Source organism: Theobroma umbraticum, unplaced genomic scaffold, assembly GCF_002168275.2.
Source record: "Theobroma umbraticum cultivar Fairchild unplaced genomic scaffold, ASM216827v3 scaffold_56.0, whole genome shotgun sequence".
Classification (NCBI taxonomy): domain Eukaryota; kingdom Viridiplantae; phylum Streptophyta; class Magnoliopsida; order Malvales; family Malvaceae; genus Theobroma; species Theobroma umbraticum.
Window position 1 is genome coordinate 9,321,775 of NW_018397256.1, and position 15,751 is coordinate 9,337,525.

The following is a 15,751-nucleotide window of genomic DNA, read 5'->3' on the forward strand; positions in this document are numbered from 1 at the left end:
CATTTTGTTTTGTTTGGATGGACTTTGCAGCCTTTGTCTTACTCGAAGGCTAAGAACTAGTTTGCCTCATGTGGCATGAAGTTTTATTAGTGCATCTAGTAAATTATAAGCACATAACTAATTAAGTTTGAGCCTATGTGATACATTATAAATTAAAGTTCATGAAATTTTAATATAAATAATTATTAATTTAAAATTATAATTAAAAATGCTTTAAATTCCATCACCAAGATTAGAGAATTGTCACATATCTCATTAAAATATATTTTAAAAAATTAATAAATTAATATAATAAAAAAATGACATGTGATAATATTTTAATTTTACTTTGATTCTGAGTCAAGAGCACTTGTTGTTTCATTAAGTAGCAGAATCGCGGGGTTCTTGATAATGGCTCTGGCAATAGCAATTCGCCGCTTTTGTCTTCCTGACAAAAGTGCTCCGCGTTCGCCAATCTGTTGATGTTAGAAGTTAGACATGAACACTTCATGATTTGATTAAAGAAAAGAACATATGCATAACAAATTTCAGAAACTTTCTGAGCACAAGTTTTGATGCTTAACACTCACCTTTGTTTCATACCCTTCCGGAAGCCGTTTTACGAAATTATGGGCATTTGCAGCCATGGCAGCAACCATGACTTCATTCATTGTAGCATCTAGCTTCCCACACATTATATTTTCCTTTATTGATGTCCCAAATAATGCATGTTATTGACTAACAAGACTCATTTTCCTCTGATCCATTTTTTTTGAAAGGTATTTTTATTAATCACCTCACCACAATGCCATTTTAAGTCTTAAGCTTGAATTGCCGAAGACTCTCATGGCATAAGTGGTATATGAGGAAAAGAGAACCTAAACAATTGTCCAGAGAAGGCAGCAACCATAATTTCCTCTGATCCATTTTAATTGCAATCTTCTTTTACCAACCGCATCAATCTTCACTGCTCCAACGTTTGCATCATAAAAAAGCGTTGCACCAATGCAATTGCCGGTGATTCACCGCTTCCACTGGCACCAACAAGAGCCACAGTTTTGCCTGCTTCAACTTTGAGGTTGAAATCTTTGAGAACAACGGAATCAGGACGAGAAGGATATATGGATTTGACATGATCAAATTCTATCTCTCCTCAAATTGTGTCTAACACAACGCCCTTTGTGTCCTCACTCTCAATTTCTGGAGTCCGGTCAATCCTAGCAAAGATTCTTGTAGCAGCAACGGTGGCTCCTGAGAAGAACTTCAAAATCAGCAAATACTACTCCAGGACACCTATATGTAGGAAAACTTTACACTTAGTGTCTACATACAGATGGACAACGGGACGACTGTTCTTACTAATGATGCTCTAATTTCTTTTGCCAATCCAGTAATAACATTATAAACTCGAGACTATAAGAATTTTCACAGAATCTTGATTTACATCGTTATAGTCACAAATTTTAAGTTTAATAAACTATTGCTTACTCTAATATAAATGGTATTTTATTTATTACCATTAATAATTTGTAGTTCTAAATGATGCTACATCAAGATAGATCCATGATAAATTTTTAGACTTCAGTCTATTAATTTACCAGTCTGGTTTTGCTTCTACTGTAAAAGAGGTGTATGGCAAGAGAATAGGAAAGGAGAGGAAAGGTACTTTTAAAAAAAGGGGGCGGTGACTAAGGGAGAATGTTACCAAAAAATATTAATTCTAATACTTTTGATATTTAGTACAAGAGATAGAGAATTGAAGGAAATATAAAAATAAAATGGTTAATTTTGGTTGAAAAATTGTTTTGCTTTCTATTTTCCAAATCAATTAATTTCGTAAAGTGTTTAGCCAAAAAAAAAATTATAAATCTTTTCACAAGTTGCTGCATGCACATTTGTTGGCTCTTAGTAACTTTTTCTGTTGTATATGCTCCGCTTTGGCTAACCGTTCTCGGATACTCGAGTACCTTTGCCTTGAAATCTCCCGCAGTCAAGAAATCGTTTCTCCTTGAAATGGAAAACAGAAGCTTGCGTGAACAAATTGCTGCCATGAGGCAATCCTTCCTTGATGAGGTTTAGTTCCTTCTTCTTCCGTTTTCAGGTTTAGAGCACCTTTGCATATCTCATGGCATCTTATTTTTGCCCCATGATCGAGTACATGACACTTTTCTTCCATTTTACCACAAGGTTTATTTTCTTGATTTCCATTTTATTATTAATCCCTTGATTTATTCAAGCCAAAAGAAAGAAAAGGTTTTACCGTCGATGTATATGATACAGTATACATGCATCCATGAAAATAATAACAGGTTTTCTTGTTATTACAGATCTTGGTATTTTACTATCTTGCTTCTTTTTGTTTTATTATGTGTTAAAGGGATAGAAAACTGATCAAGAACAAGATCAGTAATGGTACCGAGAATGACTCTAAACTGTAACGGTTATGGAGTCAAGCACCCTATCTCCTCAAGAGAAACAGAAATAACTCTATTACTATATTTTTGCTTCTTGCTCTGAATGTTCAAATTTAGAGATTCTAACAGATTGGTGCATGGTTGAATCTTGCAGCAGATGTCTTGTTATCAACCCTTTGTGCTTAAGAAATTGCACTCATATAAATATCTCTAATCATTGGACTGTTAATTATATCTTAGACTTAATATGCCTCATATAAGTGTGTGTGCATAGATTTTTCACTACCGTAAAAGTTCATAAGGGTGATCCGATGACAATCTGAAATTTTAATTTTCCTTTTGTCATGAGAATATTAAACTCATCTTCTGTGAAAAATTTCTTTTGTGCAAAAAAAATGCATTGGACCCTGTTTGATTTAATTTTAGAAAGGTAATTACTTTCTTGATTTTGGGATACATGAATTCGTCTAAGAATGTGGGCAGACGAAAAAAATTACAAAATAGCAACCGGTAAGTTCCTCCCTCCACAAGAGTTATCGAGTGAAAACCTTAAATCTTTGTTATTGTAGGAGATTTTGGACACACAGTTCATTCAACTGGAGGAGCTATCGGACAAAGACGAACCCAGCATTGCAGAGGAGGTGGTGACCTTGTACTTCAGGGAGACGACTGAACTGCTACCTAATCTTGAGGAGGATATGTTAGTAGAATGAGCTGGAACTCTATTTTTCCCTTCTAGATTTCCTTTTGATCATTTAATTTCACCTCTTTTTTTTTTTGATGATGATGACGTTAACAATTAACAGTGATGATTATCTATGTATACAGGAAAGCTACCCCGATTGACTTCCCTAAACTAGACAGGATCTTGCATAGGCTTAAGGGCAACAGCGCCAGGTAAATTCCATGACACTGAGGTGTACTTCCAAGACCTATATATGTTGCTAGGGACTTCAATTTATTGACGTTCGATCGCCAAAAGCTTAATTAAAATTGGTCTAATAGATAATGACACTTCTTGCAGCATTGGTGCTAGCAAAGTTCGAAATGAGATCAACAAAACAATGGCGCTTTTGGAGGAAGGGAACGTGGAAGGGTAATGTTCCTGTTTTCATCTATATTTTCTCCATGTACTTAGTAGATATATTCGGTCTTTAATTTTAAGGATAAACTGAAGGAATGCCTAAACTCTTCGTCATGCTAAATATCTATCCAGGCCCTTGTATAATTACATGCAATACCGACTTCAATTTGAAAATGAATGTGATGTCAAGCAGGGCAAAGGCCGCCTTCGAGCAGGTGCGAAAGGAGCATGATACTCTCAAAGCCAAGCTCGAGACCTATTTTCAGGTTTATCTCTCTCGACCACGTAGACCATTCTTCATATATTTTCTTGCTTACTTCGATTGATAGGATAAAAAGAAACTTGTATTGAACTCCTTTTAATGTTTCCTATATATGGCAGCAACTGAGGCAAGCAGGCCCTGTTGACCCAGCTACGCCTTCCAAGTGAAGCGGTCGCGCTAAAGCTGGAGATAGAACCTGGTATTTGGTGGCCCCATTGCTTCAAGCAAATCCACCAGTTTCATGATCTGCTTTTAGAATATAATAAAAACTGGGGATAGTTCTGTTTCTCTGTGTCGGGTATTTCATCCGTGTGCCTTGGGATCCTGTCATAAGGGTTTCCTTTCTAACTATTACTAGAACTTCTAAGGAAGCTTCCTATAATTTCTATGCATTTCGTATGTAGATTTCAGCTTCCATGTGAATTCTGAAACAAAATTTCCCTCAATTGGATTTCATCTCTCTCTCTCAATTTGTCTGGTATGGATGGAATTTGCTGTCCTTGTCTTACTCAACGACTAAGAACTAATTTGCCTCACGTGGTATGAAGTTTATTACTGCATCTAAATTCTAAATTATAAGCATATAACTAACTAACTTTCAGCCTATGTGATACATCATAAATTAAAGTTTATAAATTTTTAACATAAATATTTATTAATTTAAAATAATAATTAAAAATATTTTAAACTATGTCATCGAGATTAGAGAATTATCATATATCTCATTAAAATGCAAATGCACGTATGACTATTACATAGCTCATATTCTAAGTGAATAACCACTATATGAATAAAGAATAAAATCTATTCATTTTACTAGGTGGTATTTGGTACGAGGTAATTATCTTAAAATTTATGATGATTTGCACTTGATGATTAAATCATAGTACCTAATAAGAACTCTCGAAAATCCTACATGGCAATGGTCTAAAATTATCGAGACTTGGGAGGCGACTTAATTCTCATTCAAAAGAGTGCGAAACTTTATTCACTAAGATGAAGCAATTTGTAAAATTAATGATGAACAAAATAATCCTTTTAATGTGTGAATAAAGAGTTTCCTTTCTCACAAAATTATAACTATTTTACATAAAAAAATTAAAAATGTTCACATTTTATTTTTTTAATTATCTTCATAATTACTGAATATATTTTTATTTACGACCCCAAAAATGAACAAAGTATAGAAAGTGAATAAAAGAATGAAAAGAAAAGGCCAGGAGAATTTTTTTTTAAAAAAAAGTATGGAAAGAAATAAGAGGGCTGGCTGTCACTTGCATGTGGGCAATCGGATCTCTCATCTGAAATCTGAACCCAAACCCAAGTTAAAAGTCCAGGCAACAGAGTCCAATTAACTCAAAAGCAGGCCGACCCAAATTCGATCAAATACCAGCAAAAGCTTAGATAATAGTAAATGGATCTCTCAAAATCTAGTTTGATGAGGTTGTTCTCTTCTTCTTAGCATAAAAAATAAATATATTAGTTGTGTCATTTTTAGGTGTGCAGGACCTTGCATCTCATCAGGCATATTATTCCTGCCTCGTGATCAACTACATATATAGCATATACGAAATAATCTTGTTCAATCTTTTATGTATTGTCCTTAATTTGAATATATTTTTCCATGAGAAAATTGTAACAAATAACCTTATCATTTCAAACATAGCCTTCACTATAAACCTAACTTTTTTTTTCTCTAATTTTAACATAAGATGATAAAAATACTTTTAAAATCATTTCAAATAAATTAATTACTCTTAATTTTTCTCTCTCACCATTTGTCTGTTGTGATTCAACTCTCTCTAACTTTATTATTGTCACCATCTCTTTTTGTCTATCTTTTATTATCTTATCATATCGTTATCGATTTATAAATTAAAAAATATAGAAGAAAATATCATATCCTTGAGTTTATTTTTTTTTAAACAAAAGCTGTAACTCTTATAGAAAAGATTGAAACATTAAAAAAAAATGATAGTAAAGATCCTACAAAAACTCAAAAGAACATCAGAGAAGAAAATGAAGACATAAAAAATTTGCCCATTAGATTGGCTAGCCAAGAACCACAGCACATAAAACCTTTATCAAGCAAGATGAAGGTTGAACAAAAATTTCAAATGTTTGGAAAAACCTTATTTCAACTATTGCAAGATGCTTTATCCATGTCCTATTAAGTTTGTAGATTGAACTTCAAATTTACATTTACAAAACCTTCTATTAATGATCTATAGATGAAAAAGCATGGCACGATGAATAACAAGTTCTTGGATTTATTTCTATTAAGTTTTTCAGTAATTCAAGTCTGGTAGAATATGCCTTAATGTATAATATCAGTAGGAGGAATGAAGCTTTGGCATGTAATATCTAGTGCTAAAATTTTGACCTTGATGTGTAATATTTGATGCTAAAGCTTTGACTTTGACATGTAACGTCTTCTGTTTTGTTCTTGACATGTAACATCTAGCGTTGAAGCTTAAAGATGACGTGTAATATTTTTTTTTTCAGCATGGTGTGTAACTTGACCTATCTTTGTATTTCATTAGTATATAAACGAAATTAAATAGTTTAAACATAAAGTATAATAATTTTTTTTTTAACATGGTATGTAAGTTAGTCTCTATTTTCATATTTCATAAGATATAAGTTCTTAGAATTAAACACAAAGTGTAACAATTTTTTTTCTAAGTTTTCTAGGTTAGTTTCTTCGTTGGAGCTTTTGCAGCATATGCATAATACCAATATATCCTTAAGCTTGCAGTTATCAAGGCTTTGGGAATTTTTTGCAACAACCTCTCCAAGTAAAGAAAAAAAAAACAAAACTTATCAAAACCAAAATAACTTTCTCTCCACTTCTTTTTTTCTTTTTTTTTTTTCCATTTGTTCGTTTGTGTATATAAGAAGATCACTATGATGAAGATCCTTCTTTCTTCTTTTTAATCTTTTTTTTGTTATTTTAAATTTTTTATTGTTAGTTTTTGCATTTTTGTATCATTGTTCTTGAGTAGTGGTGGTGTTAATTTTTTCTTTTTAAAATCAAAATATTTTTTTCGCACTTGAAGATGAAGAGTTTTCATTAAGAGTAATTTTGTTCACAAAATTTTTTTCTTAGTTAAAAATAGTTAGAATTAAAAAGATGGTTATTTTTAAAAACACTTAATTTTGAAAGTCATCCATTTTTTCATTATGTGAATGCTAAAAGTGAGCAATATATTTTTTGATATTTAGAGTTTGAATTGTTTGAAAGTTAAAATGATACAGACTCGTTCAAATATATATCATGGTTGATAAATCTTACTTATACATGATACAATATATCACTGCTGTGCCATGGGTCAAGTTAAACACCATCGATCTGATACGAATCTATAAACGGATTTCCCATGTTTGGATATCTTCACAGCCCCATTTTTGTGCAATTTTCTGCATTACAGACAAGTAGGAGATCTCTTTTAAGTTTAATCCAAGTGTGAGTGGCCAGGTAGCTCTAGGGAACACCGTCTAACTGCTAGCTAGCGGTAAATTCCAGCCTTGAAGAGTTAACAAGCACAAATTATGTTTGAAGACTAGCAAGCTTGGAGAATGCTCCTTGGTGGTTCCTGAGCTGAGCGTAGGTGCCTCGCTCCACCACCTTCCCATCGGCAACAAATGCAATTAAGTCTACTTTTTTTATTGTGTTAAGCCGATGAGCTATCACAACTGTGGTCCTTCCGACCATGGTTCTATCCAATGCTTCTTGAACAACTTGCTCAGATTGCACGTCAAGAGCGCTGGTTGCCTCATCTAGTAAAAGAATTCTTGGGTTCCGAATTATAGCTCTAGCAATGGCTATTCTTTGTTTTTGCCCTCCTGATAATTGAACTCCTCTTTCCCCACATTCTGTCTCGTATCCTTCCTTCAATGCCCTACACAACAAATTCAACGCAAACCAGAATTATTAGCACATTTCAAGGTTACAATGCCATTCACGCAATGGCCTGCTAGAAACTATAAACAGCTTACGAGATAAATTCGTGAGCATTTGCAGCTCTAGCTGCCTCTACAACTTCATTCTCTGATGCATCAAGTTTTCCAAACGCAATGTTATCCCGGATGCTGCCAGAATAAATTACTGGTTCTTGGCTGACAAGCGCCATTTGCCTCCTGTACCATTGAACATCAAGTTCTCTTATGTCGATACCATCTACTCTCACTGACCCCATTTCAACATCATAAAATCTTTGGATTAGTCCAATCACAGTTGATTTTCCACAGCCACTTTTCCCAACTAGTCCAACACTTGTGCCTAGTTTCACTTCCAAGCTAAATTGGCGTAAAACTAGTGTCTCTGGCCTGCTTGGATATGCAAAATCTACCTTCTTCAGCTCGATCTTTCCAGTAATTCTTTCCAACTTCGTTCCACTGGTGCCATCTCCTCCCTAATGCAATAGTAAACAGATTAATTCAAGCAAAATTTATGTTGTAATTTAAACGGAGTTCAATTCAGTTGACTAGGAAACAGTCTACTTACTTGAGACCCTGGAATTGAGGATTGCCGGTCAAGGATTTCAAAAACAGATGCCACTGCGGTTGAGCCTTTGGCTAGATCAGAGGTCATGCTTCCGGCATCAGCTATGACCTTTCCAGTGCTCACCAAGACAAAGAATGTCTTAAACACATCCCCTGCTGATATCTCTCCCATTTCAACTAGCTTACCTCCATACCAGAAATCCAATGCCCATGACATAAAGGTCAAGCAATGAGCAGACCCCATGCCAATTCCTGCAAGCCATGATTTTTTCCTTGCCTCTTTCCTTGGTTCCTCTTGAGCCTCATCGAAAAGTTCAAGAACCTTACCAATGCACCCAAATGAAGTCACAATTTTATGATTATAGACTGCTTCCACCGCTATCTGAGTACTTTGATTTTGTGCCTTGACAAAATTAGTTGAAATACTAGAAAGCAGAACTTTTCGAGTGTAGAAACATAGAATTGTGACAGGTTGGACTGCAATCATGACTACCGCTAACTTCCAAGCAACAATTAGTCCTATAATCATTGCGATGGTAACAGCTGAAGTTGTTTGAACTAACAATGAAATTCTGTCTGCAACAAGAGTCTTAACCATAGAAGCCTGATTGCTCAAACTAGAACATAAAGCTCCACTAGAGTTTTTCTCTTCATCAAACCAAGCAGCTTCAAAGGACAACATTTTTTCTAGCATTCTCTTTCGGATTCTCCTGGTTAGCCGCTCACCCATATAAGCAAAATTATAATGCTGAATAAGATTCAGAATGATGGAGAACAAGGTGAGTAGAGAAAATATCAAAGCATAAGTACGAATTCGAGCCTGCATTTCTTGGTGGCTTTTTGCAAAAAAGGCTGAAATCATGCCACCAACGGTTAAGGCATAGACAGGTTGGACTGCGCCAAAAGCTATAGCAGAGAGGCTACCAATCAAACCTTGCTTCCATTCAGGGGAATTTAAAGAGAGAAGCCGAGAGAAGGAAGGAGAGGGATGAGATACTGGTTTTTTTGGACTTTCAATGTGCACTGGTGTAGCAAAGAAAGCTGGGCTTGATTTGGCTGTGCTTAGCCTGCCTGTACTCATTCTTCCAACAGAAGAAAGGCGTGTTTCAGGATTTTGTTCATGGTCATCGCAGCTGAATTGTCTTTGTAGCTTTGCAAGTTGGGCATAGTGTCCGTTCTTCATGTTTATCAGATCGTTGTGCGATCCCATTTCAATGATACAACCATTATTAACTACTGCAATGAGGTCTGCATTTCTAATAGTGGAGAGCTTGTGGGCAACAACCTGATCAAATTGGAATTCTAGTTAATTAGAGGAAGAAAATAAGGTTTTGGTAAGTCCAACCCCAATCAATACCCTACTCACATATGGGTTAGGACTTTGGAAATTAAACTAGAATGAAATCCTGAATCTAATTGCATACTAGCTAGCACACATAGTTTAAGCCCGTTAATCCAGTTACACCTTCTGTTTCATTTTACTAATTATTTTTATTTGACTTTTTGAGTCAGACCAACAGAACCTTGATAAAGTGAAAATCAGGGCCAAAAAAGAAAAAACAAAAGCAAAATGGGACAAGAAATATAAAACGGGAACCTTTGTTTGGTAGCATGGCAAAGACAGCTCATGTTTGCTATTTCTGAAACACAATGAACGATAAAGAGAAAACATGTTGGACAGGGTGTTTTAAGAGAAGTATGCACGGCCAGTATGTAGAAAAATTGATTAAATTGAAATTATCATATACTGCTTTCCTTAAGGGCAAAAGGAATCGACCATTGAAAAATGATAAGGTTAATAAGAATATGTAATCACATTCTGTCACAAAGCAGAATTCAAAGAAACAAATATAATTTTCATCACTCATCAGTTGAATTTGGCATTTTATCGTTATAAAAAGAAATTAAAGGAATTAAGATTAACCAGTGAAAGCAGTCAAATTAATTACCAGAGTGGTTCTTCCCATGGAGGCCTGATCAAGTGCATTTTGGACCAGTGTTTCTGATTCGGAGTCTAGAGCACTTGTTGCTTCATCAAGTAGGAGAATCACAGGGTTCTTGATAATGGCTCTGGCAATAGCAATTCGCTGCTTTTGTCCTCCTGACAACAGTGCTCCGCGTTCGCCAATCTGTTGATGTTAGAAGTTAGACTTGAATACTTCATGATTTGATTAAAGAAAAGAACATATCCATCACAAATTTCACAAACTTTCTAAGTACAAGTTTTGATGCTTAACACTCACCCTTGTTTCATACCCTTCCGGAAGCTGTCTTACGAAATTGTGGGCATTCGCAGCCATGGCAGCAGCCATGACTTCATCCATCGTAGCATCTAGCTTCCCAAACATTATATTTTCCTTTATTGATGTCCCAAATAATGCATGTTCTTGACTAACAAGACCCATTTTTCCTCTGATCCATTTTAATTGCAATCTTCTTATATCAACCCCATCAATCTTCACTGCTCCATCGTTTGCATCATAAAAACGTTGCACCAATGCAATTGCAGTGGATTTACCGCTTCCGCTTGCACCAACGAGAGCCACAGTTTTGCCTGCTTCAACTTTGAGGTTGAAATCTTTGAGAACAACGGAATCAGGACGAGAAGGATATATGAATTTGACCTGATCAAATTCTATATCTCCTCGAATTGTGTCTAACACAATGCCCTTTGTGTCCTCACTCTCAATTTCCGGAGTCCGGTCAATCCTAGCAAAGATTCTCGTAGCAGCAATGGTGGCTTCTGTGAAGTACTTCAAATCAGCAAGTGCTACTCCAAGACACCTATATATAGGAAAACTTTACACTTAGTGTCTACATACAGATGGACAAAGCGGAAGACTGTTGTTAATGATGCTTTAATTTCGCTTGCCAATCGAGTAATAATATCATAAACTCAAGACTATAATATCTACCAGTCAGGTTTTGCTTCTACCGTAAAAGCAGTGTATAGCAAGAGAATAGGAAAGGAAAGGTAATTAAAAGGAAAAAAAAAAAAAGGGAAAACTAAAGAGAGAATGTTAAAAAAAATTAATTTCGATATTTAGTACAAGAGATAAAGAATTGAAGGTAATATAAATATAAAATGGTTAATTCTTGTTGAATAATTGCTTTTTTCAAATCAGTTATGAAACGATTAATTTCGTAAAGTGTGAAAAAATGCAAACATATCCATTTTCCTGTCCTAATTTCCTTATTATGGAACAGAAGAAAAATAATATTCTCTTTCACTTTTCTTTTGTCACCATTATTTTAAGTTTCCTTCGTTCACCCCCCTGCCGAACACAATAGGAAAATGATACAAAGGAGATGTTTCGAAGGGAGCATATAAATATTTGATTGAAGATTCCTTAAGCACTTTCATGCTTATTCTTACTGTATATACTCTATGTAACATACTTTAGAGCTGATCTTATTGGACCTTAGTCCATAATCAATATCAGTAAATAATTTTAAGATGTTTAAGGTGAAGTAATGAAGACAAATATGAGACGCCTGACTTACAGTCCGCCCAATATGAAGGAGACGCCAGCTGCGTAGATCCTTCCTCCGCTTTCTCCTTTGTACATAACCAAATGGCTTCCATACCAAGCTAGGAAAGCCCATATCGCAAAAGCAATCCCTGTGCTGCCCACAGCCAAACCTTTTGCTATGCCTTGCTTCAGTCCCAGCTTTATTGTCCTATCCAATATAGCTGAATATCTCTCAACAATTCTCCTTTCAGCTGTGAATGAATAAACGGTCTTAATGGAACTCAGAGCCTGCTCCACAATGGCATTTGCTTTGCCATATTCCTTGGAAGCTTTCTTGCATAGATAGAGAAGGTACTTTCCATAAATTATTCCTGGAATGATGAGGAGAAGCAGTGCTGGGAAAACTACTATAGCCAACCTCCATGAAAGGTAAGCGGAAAATGCAAGTCCTGAGATGAAGGCAGATGAATTCATCACAAATATTGGAACCTGAAAATTTGAACGAGAAATGATAAATTGATAGGGTTAGGAACAGTTCACTGTCTCCGATTTAATTGGAAAAAGAAAGCCCATTAACAATAATAAGCAGATCTGGAAGTTGCTTATTTCAAAAGGTAATCAATTTGTTTCAGTGTAAAATTCTAGCAAATGCTAACATTAAATGCCGAGTATTATGTGCTGGTATCAAATAAAAATCATAGATATTCATAAGATGAGTGCTGAAGAATATACTGTATATATATGAAATTGGTACCTTTTCGCTGAGGACTTCTTGTATGAGAGATGTATCTTTAGATATGCTATTGATGACTTCTGAAGTAGTTGCTTCCTGTGAATCAAAGAAGCCAACTTCTTGCCTAAGAATGGCTTCCAAATACTTGTAACGAATCTTCAACACTTGCCTCTCGCTGGTTTTGCTCCAACAGTAACCTTCTGCAAGCATTAAAATTATCAATTTAGTCCCAGTGTCCTTTTGTTATATTTTTTAACATGCAAGGATTATTTCGATGATATTATATAATAAATTTAAAGCTTTTCAAAATTAGGGCATTCTAGGGTTTCAAAAAATGAGCTCGTTTCTTGATTCATTTTGGTTATAAAGTCAGTGTCTCCTTATTATGATACTAGCTAGCTTCCTCGAATCCCTGCTGTTTGAAATTAGTGGACTGATTCAACTTGTACTAAGATGTACAACTGCAAACTCCCCCTTGTCCTCAGAAAGCTATACAAATGTGGAAAAAAAATGTTTCCTGAAATTACCCATGAAAGCCACCACCATTGCTGCTAATCCCAAGTATGTAAAGTATAAGCAGCACTGTTAACAAAGTCACAAAAAAAAAAAAAGCGAAAATGAGAGACAGAAAGATCAGCAAAAACAGTGCTAAGTAATAATAGAATGACATTGTTGACTACCAGTTCAAAGTTCTAACCTTTTCGACCTCTTCCATGAAATTGTTATTATTTTGTTGGGTATTACCATAACCCATGCTGTTCATTATACGGCCGGCAAAGATTATTAACCAGTTTGTTGACATGCCATCCCCAATAGCTCCAAAAGTACCCAAAACCATTAGCAAAATATCAACCCAATCAGCATATCTGAAAATTATGCCTATATTATGCTTTCTAATTTCCTTCTCCCCCATTTCTCCTTTCTCTATCCCATTCTTCTCTGGAGAACCCATTTCAATTTCCCTTCTGATGATCAGAACCCTCAATGTCAAAGAAGCTTTTAGATTTCTTAAGCGAAGGGGATCAAGCAAGAGGAGATATAAGAAGAAAAGCAGAAAAGGGCTATGAGCAGAAGCATAAAAAAGACTTGATTTGCTCTCTACCAAACTATTGCCATTTGAATATCTATTTATATAAGAATAGAAATGATGGCTGCTGATGATTTTCCATGAAGTGAACTTTATATGTCACAAAGCTCTTTGTGGGTTTGTTAAAGATAGTGTTTTCTTTGTGTTGGTGGTTGTTACTTTCATTACCATGAGAGCAAGGGTAAACCTTTTTTGAAGTAAGTTCAAGAAAGATGACTATGACCACCCTTTAATGGGGGGCCAATATTTTTGTTTCTTGCTCCCTTTCTTTTTCTTTTTTTTTTTTTATGGTTTAGTATAGCAATTGTGATGTGAGATTACTTTAAACACATATCGTTAATGTCGGCTTTTATTTTACTAATTGATTTCTTTTATACAATTATTAAAGATTTGATGAAGTAGATTTCCATCCCTATATCCAATTCCACTAACCGGCAATCTCTGCATAATAAGCAGTAATAATTACAACACGAAGTCGTACATATTCCGAAATTAAATAATATGTATACATGAAATTTTCAAGAGTTTCTTTTGTTAATATTAGATATGATCATAGTTTTTGGCTTTTTCATCCATAAAATTAATCATATGAGAACTTTTTTTTTTGAATATTTTAATACATCAAGATCATCACTTAAAAGATCAGAGATTACACTGTATAATTTCTAAATTTTATAAGTTAAAAAGGGTTAAAAGAATTTAAAATTAGAAGAAAAGCTCTTGGAATGAGTTCAAATTAAAAGCTTCTTTTCTAAAAAAATTGAGGGGTTCTCCTTTTTTCTAAAGTAAAGTAGGTTTTTTTTTTATTAAATATAAAGCATATTCCTTTTTGTCAATCCAAATTGCTGTCAGTTGCTTGTACTGATCCTATATATGCAGGCATAGCATCATATTCTAAGCTGTATTGCTGGACTTTTAATCATTCTCTTATCTCTCTCTCTCTCTCTCAAGGAAATGACATATAATTAAGCTGTATAGCTACTTTACTTCATTTTAATTAGATCGTTTTAAATTGGGCAAAAGCATCCTTTAAGCTCTCTTCCAACCATAAAATTAATAAAAAAAAAAATCATTGGAGCTCTGGAGCTGTCACAGACTTCTGCCTCTTTTGGCATGTCTTATAATAATAATAATGCATGCTATGACCATTAATCAACCGAAACACAGATCATTGATTAGTAATAAAAGTACAAGAAAACATACAGAATCTTTCCCCACATTACAAGTGCAAAGGATACTAGAATACCTCGAGCTCCCTGCGTTGTCTACGACCACACTGCACCATCAATATTCTTGTCCCAACAATAATGCACCAAATTCAATTTTAGATATGTGAAATCTCCAGGAGATCATATGAGATCTCCCATCAACTTATGACATGATATAAGCCAATTCATGATCCATGATTGCTTTTTTTTTTTTGTTTTCTAACCAATTTTTGTACTTACTCTTTTCTACTTTTGGAATAATGACAATCCAAGCACCTATATGAGACATGTTGCTTCTTTGTGTCCTAAATTTTTGTGCACTACTATAATCTTGACACATAATCATAATTTCCATGGATGATGTATAGTAAGATATTCAGCTGAAGGGCCTTGATGGGGCGAGAATCATATATATTCTCCGTCTTTTGCTATGATTACATGGTGATTTCCTAGAACAAAAGGACAAAATATCTGTTTCAAATCCCATTATTTAGTGGTGAGCGATGTGGTTATTGGTTAATGCATTTTGCTTATTGCATTTCGGAGTTCATAAGCTGCTGCAGCTACCACTAAAGAGTTCCAACTTCTTCCACCTGGACCTGCCGCATTTTAAATACTTTTTCCATCTTTTCTCTTGGAAATTTTGTTACAAGAATAAGATAGCGTTTGGTTAATGTACTATAAGATCTTTTGCTCACCAAGAAATCGCTCATTTCCATTCAATCAGATCATATTGGATGCCATTTATTATATTCTATGAATTGATAATCTTCATTAAGGTATGCTTCTCCAGGGAGGAATAAAGGAATATTTAGATGCTTCCGGGTGGTGCAGAAGAATCTCTCATTAATGCCATCAAATTGATCAAATATAGAACAGTGTTTTGAGTTCAATTATTAATAGTCATTTACATTTTCCCCAGGAAGACTACGACATATGCAACAAAAATAAATGTATTAACCATTTTTGTTTACCAACAAAATTGCAGATAAACTAATCTAAAGT

At 34.7% G+C, this 15,751-nt stretch overlaps 2 protein-coding genes across 2 annotated transcripts; one reads left to right on the forward strand and one right to left on the reverse strand.

Moving 5' to 3' along the window:
- Positions 1–1,992: 1,992 nt before the first annotated feature.
- On the forward strand, positions 1,993–3,969 carry LOC110411603 (pseudo histidine-containing phosphotransfer protein 2-like). Its single transcript, XM_021421832.1, has 6 exons — positions 1,993–2,052; positions 2,963–3,093; positions 3,222–3,290; positions 3,418–3,489; positions 3,671–3,743; positions 3,859–3,969. The coding sequence occupies exons 1-6, from the start codon at positions 1,993–1,995 to the stop codon at positions 3,904–3,906; spliced, it is 453 nt and encodes a 150-aa protein (XP_021277507.1). The 3' UTR covers positions 3,907–3,969.
- Positions 3,970–6,947: 2,978 nt separating this feature from the next.
- On the reverse strand, positions 6,948–13,537 carry LOC110410918 (putative ABC transporter B family member 8). Its single transcript, XM_021420861.2, has 9 exons — positions 13,149–13,537; positions 12,979–13,033; positions 12,473–12,651; positions 11,750–12,207; positions 10,489–11,029; positions 10,195–10,374; positions 8,247–9,530; positions 7,739–8,154; positions 6,948–7,641 (listed from the first exon to the last, which is right to left on the reverse strand). Exons 1-9 carry the CDS (start codon positions 13,401–13,403, stop codon positions 7,290–7,292), a joined length of 3,720 nt encoding a protein of 1,239 aa, XP_021276536.1. The 5' UTR covers positions 13,404–13,537; the 3' UTR covers positions 6,948–7,289.
- Positions 13,538–15,751: the final 2,214 nt, after the last annotated feature.

What these genes read in the sequence shown, in the direction of transcription:
- LOC110410918 (XM_021420861.2), bottom strand. Translation starts at nt 13,403, where the DNA reads ATGGGTTCTCCAGAGAAGAATGGGATAGAGAAAGGAGAAATGGGGGAG. An exon ending in CGGAAGGGTATGAAACAAGG is followed by an intron (nt 10,375 to 10,488) that starts GTGAGTGTTAAG and finishes TAACATCAACAG; the next exon opens with ATTGGCGAACGCGGAGCACT. An exon ending in CCTCAATTCCAGGGTCTCAA is followed by an intron (nt 8,155 to 8,246) that starts GTAAGTAGACTG and finishes CTATTGCATTAG; the next exon opens with GGAGGAGATGGCACCAGTGG.
- LOC110411603 (XM_021421832.1), top strand. Translation starts at nt 1,993, where the DNA reads ATGGAAAACAGAAGCTTGCGTGAACAAATTGCTGCCATGAGGCAATCC. An exon ending in GAGGAAGGGAACGTGGAAGG is followed by an intron (nt 3,490 to 3,670) that starts GTAATGTTCCTG and finishes GATGTCAAGCAG; the next exon opens with GGCAAAGGCCGCCTTCGAGC. An exon ending in AGCTCGAGACCTATTTTCAG is followed by an intron (nt 3,744 to 3,858) that starts GTTTATCTCTCT and finishes TATATATGGCAG; the next exon opens with CAACTGAGGCAAGCAGGCCC.